The 18,976-nt window shown below is 48.5% G+C and overlaps 1 protein-coding gene across 18 annotated transcripts in view; it reads left to right on the top strand.

The window, feature by feature from the left end:
* Window positions 1-1,649: 1,649 nt before the first annotated feature.
* Window positions 1,650-18,976, top strand: part of L3mbtl1 (L3MBTL1 histone methyl-lysine binding protein) — a 35,474-nt gene continuing 18,147 nt past the window's right edge. For 2 of the 18 annotated variants that reach the window (XM_030251188.1, XM_030251186.1), the window contains exons 1-8: window positions 1,678-2,857; window positions 3,745-6,641; window positions 6,997-7,211; window positions 7,475-7,589; window positions 7,798-7,945; window positions 8,087-8,204; window positions 8,775-8,856; window positions 18,833-18,921. In XM_030251188.1, the coding sequence (XP_030107048.1) occupies window positions 6,506-6,641; window positions 6,997-7,211; window positions 7,475-7,589; window positions 7,798-7,945; window positions 8,087-8,204; window positions 8,775-8,856; window positions 18,833-18,921 (903 nt within the window). In that variant the 5' untranslated portion in view covers window positions 1,678-2,857; window positions 3,745-6,505. Of the gene's footprint in view, window positions 2,858-3,744; window positions 6,642-6,996; window positions 7,212-7,474; window positions 7,590-7,797; window positions 7,946-8,086; window positions 8,205-8,774; window positions 8,857-18,832; window positions 18,922-18,976 lie in introns of all 18 variants that reach the window. The other 16 variants (XM_030251174.1, XM_011239543.3, XR_374471.4 and 13 more) reach the window with 16 other exon arrangements.

Raw genomic sequence — 18,976 nt, forward strand, 5'->3', positions numbered from 1 at the left:
CCTTGCCACCATGCCTGACACAACCTGAGTTCAATCCTTGAGACCCACATCATCCAAAGAGAACTGCAAGCTGTCTTTGGACACACGAGCATGTGTGTGTGCTTACAAAACTTAGAATGTGTAAACACAATAAACCAAACTAAGGAGTTATGCCTGGTACAATTCTGTTACCAAGCCAAATTTCCAAACAGGCCAGTCTCAGCAAGATGGCTAAGTAGTTGAGAGCATGTGCTTCCCTTCTAGAGAACCCAGGTTCAAGTCCAGCACCCACATGGTGGTTCAACAACTTGGGTTCCAATTCCAGGGGATCCAGTCACACACAAGACCACATACATAACTTGCAGGTAGAACACTCATGCATACAAAGTAGTCTGAAGGTAACAATACCAGAACTGGGCTCAATCATTCCTGCCTCAGGCTCCTGAGTCACCAAGACTACATGAATATGCCTTTGTGCCCTGATATTCTCAAATTGTACATCTCTGTAGATACTATTTTCTCTACTGAACAGGTCTGATAGTTAAATGGGCACTGGTGTAGTACATTTGATTCTACAAGTGAATGACTTGGCCCAGGACTAGTTTTCTATTACCTTTCTGGCTTCCGTATGACTGCCAAGAGGGTAGGCCCAGGGAGATGGTGGAGCAGGTAAAAGCTTTTGCTGCACAAGCTTGGCATCAGTTGGATCCCTGGTGGAAGAAAAGAACTGACTTCCCGGAGTCTTACTCTGCTCTCCAGTCATGAGCCATGGGCATGTGCCTGCCTGCATGCACACACCATATATACAGAATACTTTGTAAAGGGTGGGGCAGGCCTAGAGTTCCAATGCAGATGGCTATGAGCTTAGGGATTTGATCTCCATGGATGACTGACTTGTCTCCACTAAGCGCTGAGCATCCAAGTAACAAATGATTTCTGAGCCCCACCCCAAGTGGCCTGTGTTTTCCTAGTCCTCCACATAGTCTTGTAAGGTTATCACAGGCTGATTTCATGGTCCCCAAACACCACATTTGCTGTTCAGCCAGAGCAACAAGAGCCCTAAACCACTGAGCGACCTCTCTAAGCCCTCTGGTAGTATCTTTATGCAGCCCTTGGGTTTCTGTTAAGATTACCAGTTTGCACAGTCTGATGTGTCTATAGAAGCAGAAACATTTTCAGGCACGAAGGGCAAACCCCTGGTCTTCTGAAATCCTTGAACTACTGAATCAGTGACTTCAGTTCTGATAGAAACAGGAAGTATGGGCTGCTTCCAAACAATTCCCTCCACACCTCTGTATGGCAACACCATCTGGGCCCACTCTTGGGAAGAAGGTGGACTATAAAGGAAACATTTGGACTTCCTCCTAAAAGCAGGCGGGAGCCCGCAGGGTACAGTGAGCATAGGGGCAGAGCTGCCCACATCACTTCAGCCTGGAAGGGTCTCTCCATCCCTGAGGGTGCTGGAATGAGCAAGTCAGGTATTAAGACCAGTGACTGTAAAAGAGCAAAAAGTAGCAACTGATGTCTGTGAGCTGTCTGGGTCCTCCCTGCTCAAATTCACTGCATCTGTTTGAATCACTAAAAAAGATTTGTAATTGAGAAACCATGTGTTCAAATAGGTTTACCACTTTAATACTTAACCATTTTGGAATCTTTAAATAAGTAGAGTCTGGATAGAAATAAGAAAACAGTGATGTGTGTATAAAGAGTCTTCTATGGATATGGTTATCTCCATCCTTTTCTGACTAATCTTGTTCCTAAAAATACAAAATGATTAAAACCATGGAGGCAAAGCAGAACACATGTAACGAATAGTTAAGATCTACATAAATTTAAACTTGATCACAGCAATTGGAAGAATATACCATTTAAATGAGTATTTTTCATCCGGGCTAAGTCTAAAGATTTGGCTGATGGCTACTACCTAAGCCAAATAGACCTGTTTTCTGCAAAATAAGGGAGTAGAATTAAAAATCAGTGTGTAAGCGGGAACTGGGGCGCTAAGAGTTAACCTCTTTCACATGGATCAGTCAATCAGAAGACATTTATTAGTACCCACTTTGCTCGGAACCGGGGATACTAAAAAGTGGTGGGCTTCCTTCCTAGAGTGCAGGGTCTCTTAAACTCCTGAGTTACTCAGGTCTCTGATGATACAGACGCAGTAGCAGTGCCAGAGTTAGAACCAATAAAAGTAGCGGTCTGGTAGCGACAGATCAATTAAGGAAATGGAAGGCACAAGAGGAGCCTTTTGCTTTGAGCACATTTGCTCAAATCGACACAAAAGGAACCATTCTCGAACTCTAGAATATGGCATAATAGTCTTCCAATGTTCAATGGAAGCGCAGAAGGTACAGTGATGTTTCCAGGGCACATCGTCAACTAATAGGTCATCCAAAGGCTGGTGCGGCTGGGGTGCTTGATGCCAAGCCAAGCCCATGGCTTCCTTGCTCTGGCTGTGCGTGCTCTTCACCCATCCTAGGAGTTCCCTGAAACTCCTGAAGTCCCCTTCTCCAAATGGGGAACCCGACTTAGGCAGGGTTGCAGCCTTGCCGGGTACAGACCAGCTGGAGGAGATCCATCAGGCTTCCTGCTTCTCCCGGCTCCGTGGTTCCCAGGATACTATAAAAATCTCCACCCACTTCTCCAGCGCAGCAAGCGGGTTTTACGGGAAGAGGCAATTAAGCCTGCACCCCCAGGCTCCGACGGAAAGCAAAAGCTGCAACCTGAGGCCATAGCCATGCAGACCCCCCACCCCAGCAAAGGAGCTCGGCGCCCGCTCTGCAGGGAACAGGCCCGCCCCCCTGTGTGCGCAGGCGCGCGCCGCACCAGGCTCCCACGGTCGGTCGCTCGGTGCGGGCGGCAACCGCTAGCCATGCAGGTAAGAACGGGGCAGTGGTCTCTGGCTGGGCGCTCCCAGGTCGCCACACCCCAATCCCGGTCCTCACGGCGAATCCTGGGGTCCCGCAGGCACCGCCCCAGGTCCTTTTCCAGCTCCTGCGGCACCGGCTGTGGGCTGGGGAGGTGGCTCTGCAGACTCTGGGCTGTGGCGCTGCAGGTGGGGGCTTGCTGGCTGCTGGCGAGCGAGCCCACTGACACTCTCTGCATCCAGAGCGGTAGGGAGGGCAGAGCCTCGGCCTTGCAGAGAGATGCTATCAAGAGTTTCCATTAATAAGAGGGTGTGGAGGGCGAGTGTGGGCTATCCATAGGCCATTTGGCAAACTTTCCACTGTAATTGATCTTCAATATTTTTAGCAGAAAACAGGATTTTAAAATTTTTGGAAATAAAGGGGGGGTGGGGGGTGATGTAAAGAATTCCGCCATTTTAGCGGTTAGAAAGTAACTCTTCTGCAGAGCGGACAGATCAGTGACCGCCCCTCCCGCGACTGTCTGCATTAGTCCCAAGGAGGTGGGTGGTGGTTTTGGAGACTCCAGCCGCTCAGGACTGCTTCTACCGGCTAGCTGCGGCAGAGAGCGAGCTGGGGGAATTCCCCACCCCACCCCCAAGTGTGCTGTGTGCATCCACCACTAGCTGCCCTGTTTCTCCAGCACCTACCACCGGGGCTTTTATTGGATGTCTGCTGTTTGTATTATGGTCTCAAAAAACTCTGGTGTGGTGTGTGTGTGTGTGTGTGTGTGTGTGTGTGTGTGTGTGTGTGTGTGTGTGCCTGTCTATCCATCAAAAACTCGACAGCAAGTGACAACAGCAGGGACACATTCAGAAATAGTTTATTGAGCATCTACTGTGTGCAACCACTCTTGTTTTAGGTAGGACTCCCTGGAATCATAGACTAGGTTTATGAGAGTAGCCTTGTGAAACCAACAAGATTGGGCAGAGATGTTGAAATGCTGGCGTAGTCCCAGCAGAGGCCTCAGCCTGAGGAGCAGGAAGCCCTGAACCTGAGATGGCCCGGAAGAGAGCCCTCAAATGAAGGTAAAGGCATGGGGTCTTTCTAGCCCTCTATGAACTAATCATGTATGGCTGACCGAGGGAGAGAGCACTTGAGAGACACTTCCCGGGCCAGTTGTAGAGAGCCTGAGGCTGATGGCTGACAGTTATCATTATGTTCCAGAAGGGTCTCACTCAATGCTTTTCTCTCATTGACACGGGTCCCCTTTGCCCTCCCAACATGTTTGGGTTCTCCAAGGCTCCACTCTTTTCCCTGTAGTCATTTCTCTGTTTCAAATACCATCGTCACACAACATCTTTCAAATCCGTCCCAGCTCCAACCTCATCCTTTATCTTTAAAGTATAAGCCTCATGAGAGCCCCTTGTCTTGGTGGCACCTATAGCCCCCAGAGTGCAGTGCAGTGTTGAGACCTGGACTTGCTGAGACCAGGCATCTAGCTGGATTAGAAAGGCCATCTTCAGCTTCTTCTGAGACACCTGCTACGTGGGGCTGGTTTTTGAAACAAAGTTTTTTGAATAAGCCACTCTTCTTGATCTCTCCAGTATTTGAAACAAGAGATTTGTCTGTTTGTTTATTTATTTGTTTATTTATTTATTTATTTATTTATTTATTTAATGTAAGTACACTGTAGCTGTCTTCAGACACACCAGAAGAGGACATCAGATCCCATTACAGATGGTTGTGAGCCACCATGTGGTTGCTGGGATTTTAACTCAGGACCTCCAGAAGAGCAGTCAGTGCTCTTAACTGCTGAGCCATCTCTCCAGCCCCAAGTAAGCCGGGCGTGGTGGCACACACCTTTAATCCCAGCACTCAGGAGGCAGAGGCAGGGGGATTTCTGAGTTCGAGGCCAGCCTGGTCTACAAAGTGAGTTCCAGGACAGCCAGAGCTATGCAGAGAAACCCTGTCTCGAAAAACTACAAAAATAAATAAATAAATAAATAAATAAATAAATAAATAAATATGATGCAAAGGTGGGGGTGGGGAGATGGCGCAGGGTTAAGAGCACTCGTTGCTCTTGCCTACCACCCAGGTTCAGTTCCCAGCACTCACATGGTGTCTGACAATCATCTGGAACTTCAGTTGGGGGGGGCAGGGCTGCTTGGGGGGGGGGTGCCGCTTGGGGGGGGGGGAATCAGAAGCCCTCTGGTGGCATCAACAGGTACTGCATACACGTGGTGCCCACAAACATTCCAGCAAAAGCAACCATACACGTAAAATCAGAGTAAATATTTCTAAGTGGTACAAACTCTTCAGCCATGAAAAGCAAAATAATTGGGACTGAAATTTGGGGGATTCTGGATTGCAAGTTTTAAACACTCGTTTTTTTTTTTTTTTTTGACCCTGTCTACCTGTTTATACCACAGCTTTAGACTTTTAATGATAGACATCTATAACATATTCTGTGTTTTAGGGAGGAAAGCCTAGGAAATAAGTGAACAAACAAGGCGAGCAGGAGGGAAGGAGGGTGGGCACGAAACAGCAGCCATTGCACCTGATTTTGCAAGTAGGCAGGGTCCATGTTACTGGCTGGAAGCTGCCAAGCTCCCTGGAGCTTCTGTCTGAAGGGAGCGAGAGGATCCCTATTTGTTGAAGACCTTCTGGTATCGCTACGTCACATCCAGCATTTACCAAAGCCCCCCGAGGTAGGTGCCATCATCATTTTTATTTTATTTTACACTTAAGAATCTGGGGCTCAGAGTGGGAAAGTTACTTATCTGCAATCACAGGTATTAAGTAAATGTAGAGACGCTGAGAGACCAATTCAAAAACTCCGTCCTAAGCTAAGCCTTACTCCTTCCTTATCATATATGCCAGACGCCGTTGCCAAGCGCTGCTAGGAGGCGCTGAGTAGCAATCACACCACAGAATACAATTCCTTCTCTTCTCTTCCATTTCTCCCCATCCATCCCCCAACCTCTCTGCTGGATTTGAACACGGGATTCATGCTTGGCTAGTAAGTTAAAGCCCCCGGCTTCTGGATCTTGTGTTGACTAGGTATCATATACCACCCTTCTGCTATTCAGGTATGTGTATGTGTTTAACAGATGTTTCCGTGGAGGCTTTACAAACCCCCTTTCAACCGAATCCTCCACGGCTGTGCCTGGGCTTATAGGGAGTGGTGTATGGGGAAACGCAAAAGGGCAGGGTCAGGGAAGATGTCACCTTCCACAAAGACCAATCCTGTTTGGATGGTTCGTGAAGACTCTGAGTTCTCGAAGATAGGGAATGGAAGTGGAGGACCTAGAAAGAAGTGAATTTGGACTTAGCCTGGCCCTTGTCATTGGTCAAAGCCAGATCTTGGCCTGAGTCATGTATCCTATAATCCATTTCCATACACATAGTGTGCACACTGTTAGGGGTACCTCACACATACCACTATGCCCACCCTTACAAATAAAAGGCAGGGGAGGATGCAGGACCTGGCCAGAGTTCTAGCAATAACCTAGGTAAAGGCCAGGAGTCACAACTGCTGCTGGCGTCCTAAAACGTCTACTCAGAGATGAAACCTTTCTAAGCTGCTGGCTTGAGAATGGCCAGTTTCTCCTCCAAGAAGCCCCTCCCCCTCCCTGTCCTCATCACCCTGGTGGCTGTGTTTGGTTTGTAGACACATCTGGATGGAGGGGCACACTGACATGGAGATACTAAGGACAGTGAAAGGGTCTTCCACAGGGGAGGTCAACGTGCACCTGGTGGCCAGAGACAGCGCAGGTCCCCACCCTCAGCTGCCTACAACCGCCTTCATTATTCCTAGTAAGTCAGGCTCAGGGGTCTGGAGGGTCCACACTTGTTCAAGGTGTGGATGGTGGGTAAGGACGTTGCTTGTCACTCTGTTACTGGTTTTTTTGTTTTGTTTTGTTGAGGCAGGGTTTCTCTGTGTAGCCCTGGCTGTCCTTGAACTTGCTTTGTACATCAGGCGGGCCTGAAACTCAAGAGATTCCCCCTAAATCTGCCTCCCAAATGCTGGGGTTAAAGGCCGGTGCCACCACGCCCAGCCTTTTCACCCTTCTAAAATTGTTTTTCACCTTTATACGCATACGTGGCAGGAGTGAGGCCAGCTCACCAGGCTCATCATCTACGCTTTGTCTTATCTGTGTATCGTTTCTAGCCAATGCAGCTACGCTTGGTCTGCCTAGCACTGCCCTGGATGTGCCCTATCCCCGGGAGCCAGTCCACGTGGGTGCCCTGGAGCGGGTGGCTGGCAGCGAACCCGTAACAGCTACTATTCTGCCACAGCTAAGCACTGGAACGGGGACCAATAGCACAGTCAGGCTTCTGGATTGGACTGGCGTTTCTGCACCTTTACCTGGTAGCGGCATGCGGGTCAGTCTCCATAAAGATTGGCAGTTGCAGGGAGGGGCCACGGGGCTTGAAGGCGGGGCTTGAGGCGGAAAGACTAGAAGCTGATAGAATCTAGAGGCTCAGAATGAGACTGGGACTGGACCCTGTGGTGGGGGGAGGGCGTGGGCGGAGTCTCGAGGCCTCCTAGAGTACTAGCTGGCAGAGCTAAATTAATAAAGCGTGGGTGACCCAAGGTGTGGAGAGCTGGAATAAGATCCTAGTCCTCAGAATTTCCTGCGTCCTAGTTCCGGATAAATGAGTACGCGCCACTGAACATGATAGGAGTGGAGCGACCACGAAGCCCGGAGCAGCGACATGAGGGTGGCATGGCCAGGAGAGATGCGGGCATCCAGCACCCTGGTAGGATTCTGCTCCCAGGTGCAATGCGTGGGTGGGTGAGGCTTTTGCTCCCTGAAGACTTGGATAGTTGGGCTCGCCACCCGATGCGGTCCTAAGTGGAGAAGGCTGGATGATGCTGTCCAGTAGGAAATGGGCTGTAGGGGATGTGGGCGGAGCCTGAGTGTGCTGTCTATGGGTGGGAAGACTGAGGCCCAGCGGTTTCCCACAGATGTTCACCAGGACCGTCAAGATATAACTTCTCTGGAACCCCCGGTAGATGCGAGTTCCTGCAAGTGCCAGGCTTGTGGGCCTCAACAAAGTAGTGGCCTAGACGTTGGTTCATCGGGAGACCGATGCTCTCAGCCTTTCCAGAAGCGGTATGAGGGCTTGCAGCTTTTCTTGTCCTGTTTTTAGTTCGTAAAGCCTCCTTCCGGTGCCAGCCCTAGGAGAATGTGGATTACACTGGATGCTACTGAATGTATAGAATGTTTTCTCTGATAAGACCGTTCCGTTTGTAGGTCAGTCATAGTAGAGAACTCAGGCTGTACCATCGCTTCTGAGCTCCTGAAACCCATGAAAAAGAGGAAACATAAGGAGTATCAGAGCCCATCAGAGGAGTCAGAGCCGGAGGCTGTGGTAAAATGAGGGCCGCGGGGAGAGAAATACGAAGCTGGAACCTCAGTTTCGTATTCGTGTCAATCCAAGATAGGGGGCTGGGCCAAGAAGACTCCTAATGCATCCTGCTCCATCATGGAATCCATTCAGATTCCATCTTGAATCAAGCTGTAAACCTTATTAGAGGAAGGAAGAGAGGGAGGGAGGGAGGGAGGGAGGGAGAGAGAAGGGAGCGAGAATAGAAACTATAGTAGGAAGATTCTCTTGGGCAGGTAAAATCAGCGCAAAGCAGAACTGTTCGTATACCCAGTTTCCCCACTAGAGATGAGAACTGCGGTTAGATCGTATACCGAGGACTTATGTACTCACATGGACTGTACCTCCCAGTGGTACAAACCCAAGCAATGGATTGTCTGTAGGAACTCCGTCAAGGACTGCACCTACCCTAGAGGAAAAACTCTTTCCATTCCGGGCATAACATTGGACCAGAGAGCCAGGCGGAGTTGGGGGGGGCGGGCGGGATCAGAGGCTGAACTTGTATCCCAACCCATGAGGACAATAAGCCGACATCATCAGGCTTTCTCTTTATAGAAGCAAGGAGAAGGAAAAGACGCAGAGCGAGAGCCCACCCCTAGCACCCCGGAGAATGAAGAGTGGAGCAGAAGCCAGCTGGGTATGGTAGCTTGTATGTGTGTTTGTTTATGTGAAGTGTTCACATACCTCTGCTAGTGTGAGATTGAAGGTGTGGGCCGTGGTTGTATATGGTACATGTGAACACAGGTTAGTGTGTATGAAAGACAGTAAGACTGTTTGTAGTTTGTTTGTGACTATGTGCTTATTCTTGGAGTTGTTTATCTTGCATTATACATCAGTGAGGAGGCCCTAGTAGGAAGTCTGGGCTCAGTATCTAAAGACTTGAGCTCCCTCTTGGTGGGATTGGTAACCTACACCAGTCACTGGCCTGGCCTTCCTGTTTAAGCCCCTTTCCTGGTCTTTGGTTCTAAAGGATCCTTCCAAGTTAACTTCTGCTCTCAGGCCTGCTGTTAGTATTTCTGTTGTCCCAGGTGACAGCTGTCAACTGGATCTAAGCAGAACTTACCATACCAGTCTTCATCAAGGTAGCCATTTGTATGTCTTCCTCTCCCAACACTTAAACTCTACCAACACTGGGCCCTGATGTATATATCTATATATTTCTAGTTTTATTACACTGAAGGGGAGATGCCTGTGCCTCGGGGCCTATTGGGGGTCAGAGGTCAATTTTCCAGAGTCAGTTCTCTCCTTCCACCACGTGGGTCCTGGGGAACCAATGACCTGGCCGCAAGTGCTTTTACACTGAGCCATCTTTGAGGTTGGCAGGATCACTGTGTCTTGGCTGCTAAGCCTCGAACCTGGTATGGAATGGGTTCTCAATGAACGTTGGTTCGGTAGGTGAGTTGATGGTGTGTGTGTGTGTTGTGAGTCCTCCTCAAGTGGACTTCAGTTGCATGAGTTTTTCCCATCATGGTAAGAAGCAGAGAGTGAGCTCAGAAGAAGTACCACGTGCGAAACATTTCCTATGCTCTCATTTTAAGGGCAACGGCAGGTGGGGCTTGGTGTCCCACACCTGAAGTCCCAGCATTTGTGAGGCAAAGACAAGTCTCTGTAAATGTGTACACCAGTCTGATCCACATATCAAACTCCAGGCCAACTAACTGTCTTAGTCACTGTTCTATTGCTGTAAGGAGAAACCATGACCAAAGCAATTCTAGTAAAAGAGAGGCCTTCGTTGTGGGGCCAGCTTACAGTTTCAGAGGTTAGTTCATTATTGTCATGGTGGGGAGCATGGAAGCAGGCAGGCAGGAAGTAGCTCAAAGCTACACCCTGATTGGCAGACAGAAAGAGAGAGGGAAAGGGTCAGAGAAGGAGAGGGAGATAGAAAGGGGGGGAGAGGGAGAGAGAGAAAAACTGGGCCTAGCATGGGATTTTGAAACCTTAAAACCCACCGACCCCTAACACTTCTTCCAACAAGGCCACACCTATTCCAACAAGGCCACACCTCCTGATCCTTGTAATCCTTTCAAACAGTTCTACTTCCAGGCATTCAAATCCATGAGCCCATTGGGGCCATTCTTATTCAAACCACCACACCAACCTAGGCCACAGAGTGAGACCCAGCCTCAAAACAACAAAGCAGAACCAAGACAAGGACACCCTCTTACTGAGACTGCTCAGCCGCTAAAGCTCTTCCAGACAACCTGGGTTGAAGTGCCAACACTCACAGAGTGACTCAGCCATTTAACTCCAGTTCAGGGGATCCAGCATGCTCTTGTGGTCCCTGCAGACACATGAATTCTTTTTTTCTTTAATTATTAATTTTAAAGAGTGATACTTGAGAACCTCATTCCAAGTTCTGGGTGTAGCTCCAGAGATGTCCAAGCATTTGGGATCTGAGGACAAACCATGTCCAATCTCTCATTCTATAAACATTCAGATCTATCATCTGTGGCACTCCGGGGATCGACTAGTCATGACTTTTTAGATTCAGAGCATCTTTCTCTATTTCTTTATATTTACTTACTTACTTACTTACTTACTTACTTTAGTTAGTTAGTTAGTTTAGTTAGTTTTATCTTTTGTATTGCTGAGGATAAAATCTAGGAGCTCACATGTGCTAACCAAATGCTTTGTTTGCCCCTGGGCTATATACCCAGACACTTATTCCTATTTTAAAACAAATCTGATTTCGTCAGTTATCTTCTACTATTAATTTTTTGATATATTTCCTTTTGTTTTTATTTTTGGGTATCATGACAGAATCTCTGCAACTGCCCGAGACTGATGGTCTTCTTGCCTCGGTTTTCCAAATGCTGGGATTCCACACCCCTAGGCTACCATATCCAGCACCAGTAAATCTTTTTTTTTTTTTTTGTAGCCTGTTTTTGTTGTTGTTGTTGTTTTAAAGATTTGTTTTTTATCTTATGTATGTGGGTTGTTTTGCCTGCGTATATGTCTCTGCATCACATGTGTGCAGTGCCCACAGGGACTAAGAGAAGGCATTAGATACCTTGGGACTGGAGTTATAGATGGTCACGAGCTACCGTATAAATGCTGGGAACCAAAAGCAGATCTTCTTTTTTTTTTAAAATAATGTCTTTAGAAAAACAAAGTTTTCAGTTGATTATATCCACTTTATCGTTTTGGGGGGATGGTTGGGACAGGGTCTATGTAACCTTGGCTGTCCTAGAGCTCACTCTCTAGACCAGGCTGTCCTGAAACTCACAGAGATCCACCTTCCTTTGCCTCTCTAGAGCTGGGATTGAAGATGTGGGTTACCACACCCAGATCGTTCATCATTATTTAGCAGTTGGTGCTGTAGGCATAGATGTTTATGAAGCGTAGGTTTTACAACTTTATTCAGCTACAATGCACACAGACTCCTGCCCATCTTTTTGAAATATGCAGTTGTGGCATAGTATGTATGCAGAATCATGTAACTACCACCATAGTAAACATTTAAACATTTCCAGCTGGGTGTGGTGGCGCATGCCTTTAATCCCAGCACTTGGGAGGCAGAGGCAGGCGAATTTCTGAGTTCGAGGCCAGCTTGGTCTACAGAGTGAGTTCCAGGACAGCCAGGACTATACAGAGAAACCCTGTCTCAAAAAAGCAAACAAACAAACAAACAAACATTTCCCTCCAAAGAAACCCCCATACCCTCAGTGGTCATCCCCACAAATCCCCTTTATCCCCCCCTCCCCCAAACCAGCAATTTACCTTCTACATATATAGATTTGCCTGCTCGGGACATTTCATCCAGTGCCTCTGCTTCAGTCACCATAGATGTGGTCCTTTGTGTCTGGCTTCATTCTCTTTTGCATGGTGGTATCAAGGTCTAGCCATAGTTTAGTACACATGGGGACTTTATGGCCTGGGGTTAAGTCATATCTGTCCATCACCCGATAGGCAGATTGCTTCTATGTTGGGCTGTTATGATCTCACATCTGAACATTGGACACAGTTTTGTGTAGATAGATGCCTCAGTTTTATTGGCCATATACCTAGGAGTGAAGTGTTCTTCCACATAATGGCTCTACATTTATCTCTTGGACAAATTTACAGGTGGGGCTTGGTGGCGTACACCTTAAGTTTTCCTAAGTGGCTATACTGTCATCTTAAATCCTTGCCAGGATGTACGAGGTCCTAGCTTAGACCTGTCCTCGGTGTTTGTTGGCATGTGTCTGGTTTTCCTTCTTAGCCATCCTGTGGGCTGTGAAGTGATATCTCCCTGTTGTTTGGATGTGTGTTCCCAATGACTAGTAAGCAATATGTTGGCTCTCAGACCCTTGTTCATTTGTAAACTGGATGTAAGAAACTGATTCTATATTAAAATGCTATAGGATTGGGGAGGGGCTGAGAATCTAAGTGTAGTTTAGTAGAGACACCTGTCAGGATACCAGCTACAGGGCCCTAGCTTGCATCTTGCTTGTTTTTCTCTTCCTCTCTTCCTCTTCCTCCCCAATGCCTTTCTTTCAAAATTCCCTTTGGCTTTTTAGGGCATGATTCTTCTCTTTTGTTTTGGGGCAGGGTCTCGCTGTGTAGCTCTCTCTGACTGGCCTGAAACTTGTACATAGACCAGGCTGGCCTCAAACGCACAGCTCCATCATCTGGTGCTCTGCTTCCCTGGTCCTGGGGTTAAAGATTCATGCCACCACTCCTGGCCTCTTCTTCTTTCAAGTCACAGTCTCACTATACAATAGCCCAGGTTGGCCTCAAAGGAATGACTCTCCTGCCTCAGCCACTGAGCTTCCGAGGCATGTACTACCCTGTCTGGTTTAGTGAGGTGTTTTTGTTTCTTGAGGGGAAGTCTCACCCTTTGGCTCCAGCTAATCTCCAGTTCACAGTTTTCCCGCCTTAGCTCTGCAGATCCCGAGCTACATGCAGGAGCCACCCACCTGGCTTAGAAACGGCTTCTGATTTCTGTGTATTTTTTAAAATACCCTCTCATTTTGTAAGCCCAGACTGGCTTGGAACTCGCTGGCCTTGCTTTTGCCTCTGTAGAGCAAGGATTACAGTCATGTGCTGCTATGCTCAGCTATATGAACACTTTCTTAACTCAAGTTCCTAATCTAAAGTTTGATGTAAAATTTTCTACAAACTCTTATTTTGGGGAAGAAGATGGTTTCCTGGCTTTCATTAGCTTTTCAAAATAATCCCTCAGTAGCAGCATGTTTTTGAGACCATGCCCTCCTGACCTAGTCACCTCTCCCTACCCCACCCCTTTTCTAGACAGCATCTCACTATATAGCCTTAGATGGCTCTTGGACACTGGCCTACTCTAGATCTTATCTACTGTGCACTGGCTAGGAGAGAGAGTTCAGAGTGAGCAAGGCGCCAAGGCTTACCCAAGAAGCTCACAGTTGCAGAGATTGGATAAGTAGCTATCATCTAGCAGTATGATGTACTATATATCATTTAATAGTATGTTATATATCAGATAACAATATGACGGGCGTCACGTGTGGGCTATGTAAATACAAAGCCATTTCGCAGGGCAACCACTTCATGCAGTCAGTCATTTCATGATTCAGTTCATCCATCTGTCCTTTCTCTACTCACATAACAAACGCCTGTTGAGCGTCTATTCCTGGTAAAGCCCTAGCCAGATGCAGCAGCTGGGTCTGGGTCTTAGAGGGTAAGGAAGGTTAGGAGGATAGAAGGAGGTTGGGTGCCGGATACTCAAACCAGAGGGCTCAGCCTCTGCAGAGCCACAGACACGAAGGCATAGAGAGGTTCCCGATATGGCGTGAGCAGGAAGGAGTGGCTACTTTACAGAGGCTTTGTGGGCTGTGGACAAGTGGACGGTTTTCTTCTTTAGGTGGAGGTAATATATTTTAGGACTTTAAAAAAGAAAGTCCTTGATGTGCCAGGGAGGGGTGATACCCAGGGCATGAGGGAGGGACCTCCCCTTCTTAGAGGGGAAGAAGAAGGGGGAACTGTGTATGGTGGGGGAGACTAGGAGGAGAGGGGGAACTGATATTAGAAAGTTAAGTGAACAAATAAATAAATGAATGAAAAAAGTCTTTACTTTGGAGATATTTGGACAATGTAATAAGTTTGGAACAGGAAAACCAAGAAGGGGGATCTTGGACTGGTTCAGAGCAAGGACCAAATGAGGAGCGGTGGAGACAGACTCAGGAGCTGGAATCAACCGGACTGGAGGGTTCTGCGGAGTAGAGCGACATACAGGCCACTGCCAGGTTCCTAGCTGGATGAATGGATAGGCATGCCACTGTTTGCAATAAACAACCTCAAAAGGACCACAGGCTTTGGTATAGTCACTTCCAGACTGAGCTTTCCCAGGGCATGTGAGGAAGCCGAGACAAGCAAAGAAGTATCTCTGCAAGCTGGAGAGCCCCTGGAAACTGGAGCACCCCTGGAAGCTGGAGCACCACTGGAAACTGGAGCACCCCTGGAAGCTGGAGCACCCCTGGAAACTGGAGCACTCCTAGAAGCTGGAGCACCGCTGGAAGCTGGAGCACCGCTGGAAATTGGAGCATCCTTGGGAGCTGGAGCACCCCTGGAAACTGGAGCACCCCTGGAAACTGGAGCACTCCTAGAAGCTGGAGCACCCTGGAAGCTGGAGCACCACTGGAAACTGGAGCACCCCTGGAAACTGGAGCATCCCTGGAAACTGGAGCACTCCTAGAAGCTGGAGCACTGCTGGAAGCTGGAGCACCGCTGGAAATTGGAGCATCCTTGGAAGCTGGAGCACCCCTGGAAACTGGAGCACCATTGGAAGCTGGAGCATCCCTGGAAGCTGGAGCACCCCTGGAAGCTAGAGCACCCCTGGAAGCTGGAGCACCCCTGGAAGCTGGAGCACCCCTGGAAGCTAGAACACCCCTGGAAGCTGGAGCACCCCTGGAAGCTGGAGCACCGCTGGAAGCTGGAGCACCGCTGGAAGCTGGAGCACTCCTGGAAACTGGAGCACCCCTGGAAGCTGGAGCACCCCTGGAAGCTGGAGCATCCTTGGAAGCTGGAGCATCCTTGGAAACTGGAGGGCATCTGTTTTACAGATAACCTCTGTGATGCCTTCATACCAGTCATATAAATGCCTCTTCATAGTAGACCAATCAGAAGAGGGATCTTTCTTCACTATAAACAGCCACATGGCTTGTCAGGGAACCCAGCCTGGATGGCAGCCCCATGTAGCCCCTTGGTTGGGGTATCAGTGTATAGTATATAGATTGTGCAACCACAGACAGGAGCTTTGAGACTTAACTTGATCTTGGGGATGAGACTAAAAGTTCACAGTGGGGAAGGATGCAGGAAACGAGAGGAAGCCGGGGCTTTGCACAGAAGGAATTCAGATATAATAGGGAGGTGTGGGAGCCAGGCCTCTTTTCAGTGGCTGATCTGCAATACAAGATCTCTCCTCTCACTTATGACAGGTACTACCAGCCTTTCCTGTCGCCTCAAGGCATTGGGAGCTCTAAAGGAGATGGTGTATTTGGAATCCCTGCAGTGTCTCTGGACTCCCAGTTCCTGGTAGCAGACAGGGCACACAGGTGGCTCAGCTAAATGGTAAAAGGAATAGTTAAGATAAAACAAGGTGGTGTGTGATAGGAGACAGAAGGCCAAAGGCCTGTTAAATGCTATGTATAATGAGAGCACCAAGTTAGCATTGGTGGGGGCTGTCAAGATGGCTCAGTGATTAAGAACACTGGCTATAAGCTGGGTAGTGCTGGCATACATACATCTTTAACCCCAGCACTTGGGAGGTAGAGGCAGATCTCTGAGTTCCACAACAGCCAGGACTACACAGAGAAACCCATCTTGAAAACAAACAACAAAAACTAAAGAGCATTAGCCAGGGCTGGAAAGATGGTTCAGCAGGTAAGAGCACTGACTGCTCTTCTGAAGGTCCTGAGTTCAATTCCCAGCAACCACATGGTGGCCCACAACCACCCGTAATGAGATCTGACGCCCTCTTCTGGTGCATCTGAAGTCAGCTACAGTGTACTTAGATATAATAATAAATAACTCTTTGGGCCAGAGCAAGCAGGGACTGAGTGAGCAGAGGTCAAAACAAAACAAAACAAACAAACAAAAAAACACCAGCCAGCTTTTCCAAAGAACCACATGGTGACTCACAATTTGTAACTCCAGTTCCAGGGGATCTGTTGCCCTCTTCTGGCCATGTACACTGCATGCACACAGTGCACCATATACATTTAAAAAAAGACAGTACTAGTACAGGGAAGGAATTGATGTGAGAGGGGGCTGATGATGTAAGAATTAACAGACCAACATGATAAGAAGTGTCTGATGTGGCGTGGCGAGGCATGGTGTAGGCATCTTATAGCTTGGCTCTATTGGAAGATGGGTAAAGGGGTATAAATTCAGGATTGAAGGACCTAGGAGCAACAGAGGTGCCTGAGGTAAGAAAGCTGGCAAGTAGCCAGAGACTGCCCCACCTGGTGATCTATCCTATATACAGCCACCAAACCCAGACGTGATGTCGAGAAGTCTGATATGGCTGTCTCATGAGAGGCTCTGCCAGAGCCTGACAAAGACAGAGGCGGAAGCTCACAGCCAACCATTGGAGGTCCCCGATGCAGGAGTTGGAGAAGGAGCTGAGAGGGTTTGCAGCCCCATGGAGGGAGCAACAGTGTCAACAGGCCAGACCCCCTGGAGTTCCTGGAGATTGGACCACCAACCAAAGAATACAGATGGAACGACCCATGGTGCTGTCACATAGGTGGCAGAAGTTGGCCTTGTTGGACATCAGTGGGAGGAGAGGCCCTCGGGCCTGAGGGTGTTCGATGTCCCAGTGTAGGGGAATGCCAGGGCGGGAGGATGCTTGGAGTGGGTGGGGGAACACCCTCATAGAGGCAGGAGGAGGGGGGATGGGATAGGGGGATCCAAAGGGGAAATCTGGAAAGAGGAAAATATTTTAAATGTAAATAAAGAAAATATCCAATCAAAAAAAATAATAATTTTTAAAATAAAAGGATGCTGGCAAGTGCTCAGCCACTGACTGAGCTAGTGTCACAGTTTTGGGAGGGTAAGGCCAACAGCAGGATGTCATCTAGGAAGAAAGACCTGGGTATTGTGAAGGGTTCAGTCATAGCAGTGGTGGTCTGGATAAAGGGTCACACAGGGTAGTGTGGCATCCCAGTGAGGATAGAGGACAGCACTAGCATGATTAGCCTGGCATCCTGAACTCTGGGCTTATTTCTTCTTGCCCCTGCTCAGTGAGTAACAGGTGAAGCCATGTAGAGAACAGATATTCTGGAGGAATGTAATAGGGGTCTTACTCAGGACAAAGGATGCCCTTTGTACTAGATTTGGCACTGGCGTCAGTTTCTGAGAGAGTTTGAGAGCTTGATTGATCAGTTGATGAGCTGAATACTTGTCTTAGCCCAGTGGGGTCGGGTCTTTGGGAGCTCAAGGTTTGGTGCGGTTGACTAAGGAATTTAGGCAGCTGTAGAACAAACAAGTTCCAAGGAGGAACAAACCTCTTCCTGGGCTAGCAAATTAGCACAAGCTTGAATGACCCAAGGCCAAGGAAGCCAGAACATGGGGAACTGGGTCAGTGGGTCAGTTTTGGGCAAGACCAGGAAGGGTTAGTCACGTGACTCTAGTCTTGCTGGCACTTCATAAGGACCTCTTCTAGACCGTGTCTTACAAAGCCCTCACAAACTCTCTATAGCATCACAAAGCTGAGTCAATTTCCAGACATTAGAGCGGCCTTCCTACCCCAAAGTCCAAGCTGACTCTTATGTGCTGCTGGGTCTCTGTCTGTGTCCTTCGGTGGAAGGCAGCTCAGCTGAACCGATCAGCCTGCCCTTTGGTTAACTGGCTATCATAGCCTTTAAAGGGTCCTGTACATGGAGACCGGGCATCTCCTAGCAGAAAAACTCCCCATCCCTCCTTCCCAGGACTCTTCAGACTCTGGGGTATGAACAGGACAGAACCATAGGTTCTAGAACCAATACATGTATATTTGTGTGTGCCTGTGTGCGCGCCTGTGCGTATATGTTTGCACACACTTGTGTCCACGAACCCATGTACTCGTGGCACATGTCTGTGCTCACACTCAGCATTGCACGTGTCTGGGAAGACTGGAATTGGTTCATATATGCTGGGGCACACCCAGTTCGCACCCACATTTGTATGTCTATTCCTTTAAGTACTTAGGAGAATATGTTTAGAAAGGTTTCTCGTTTCTGTGGGTTCTCTCCTCCACTTCTTCTTCCTCTCTGTTCTCCCCCAGCCCCCACTTCTATATTTCTTCCTCTTCCTTAGTGAGCTTAGGTAGCACTGTAATTAAGTCCTCTGGCTCAGGTCTCAACGCTAATCCTCACCCTGTACATTTCCAAGAACAGAGCAGCAGGGTCTTTGTGACCGTCATTGCTGTATAATCTAAAAGGCTTCTGCTGGCAGTGACTTGGGTGGGGGTGGAGGAGAAACAAATCATCCTATGACCTCACCTCAGGTCTGAGCCCCCATGCCTGGCACTGTCATGGCCGCATGGGACAAGAGGTACAGGTGGACAGTCAAAGGTTTGCTTGGAGGCTAGGCGAGAGCTCAATCGGGGGCAACAGGAAGATTGTCCATGCCTCAGGAACAAACCAGGAGCCAACCCACCTCTCTTGTTTCTCCAGTGTCCAGTGAGAAGAAGGACGGCTGGTCCTGGGAGTCCTACCTGGAGGAGCAGAAGGCCGTCACAGCCCCAGTTAGCCTCTTCCAGGACGTGAGTTGGGCAGTTTCGGCCTAAGCAGAGTTTGTCCTCTCAGTTCAGGGTCTCA

Source organism: Mus musculus, chromosome 2, assembly GCF_000001635.26.
Source record: "Mus musculus strain C57BL/6J chromosome 2, GRCm38.p6 C57BL/6J".
In the NCBI taxonomy this organism is placed as follows: Eukaryota; Metazoa; Chordata; class Mammalia; order Rodentia; family Muridae; genus Mus; species Mus musculus.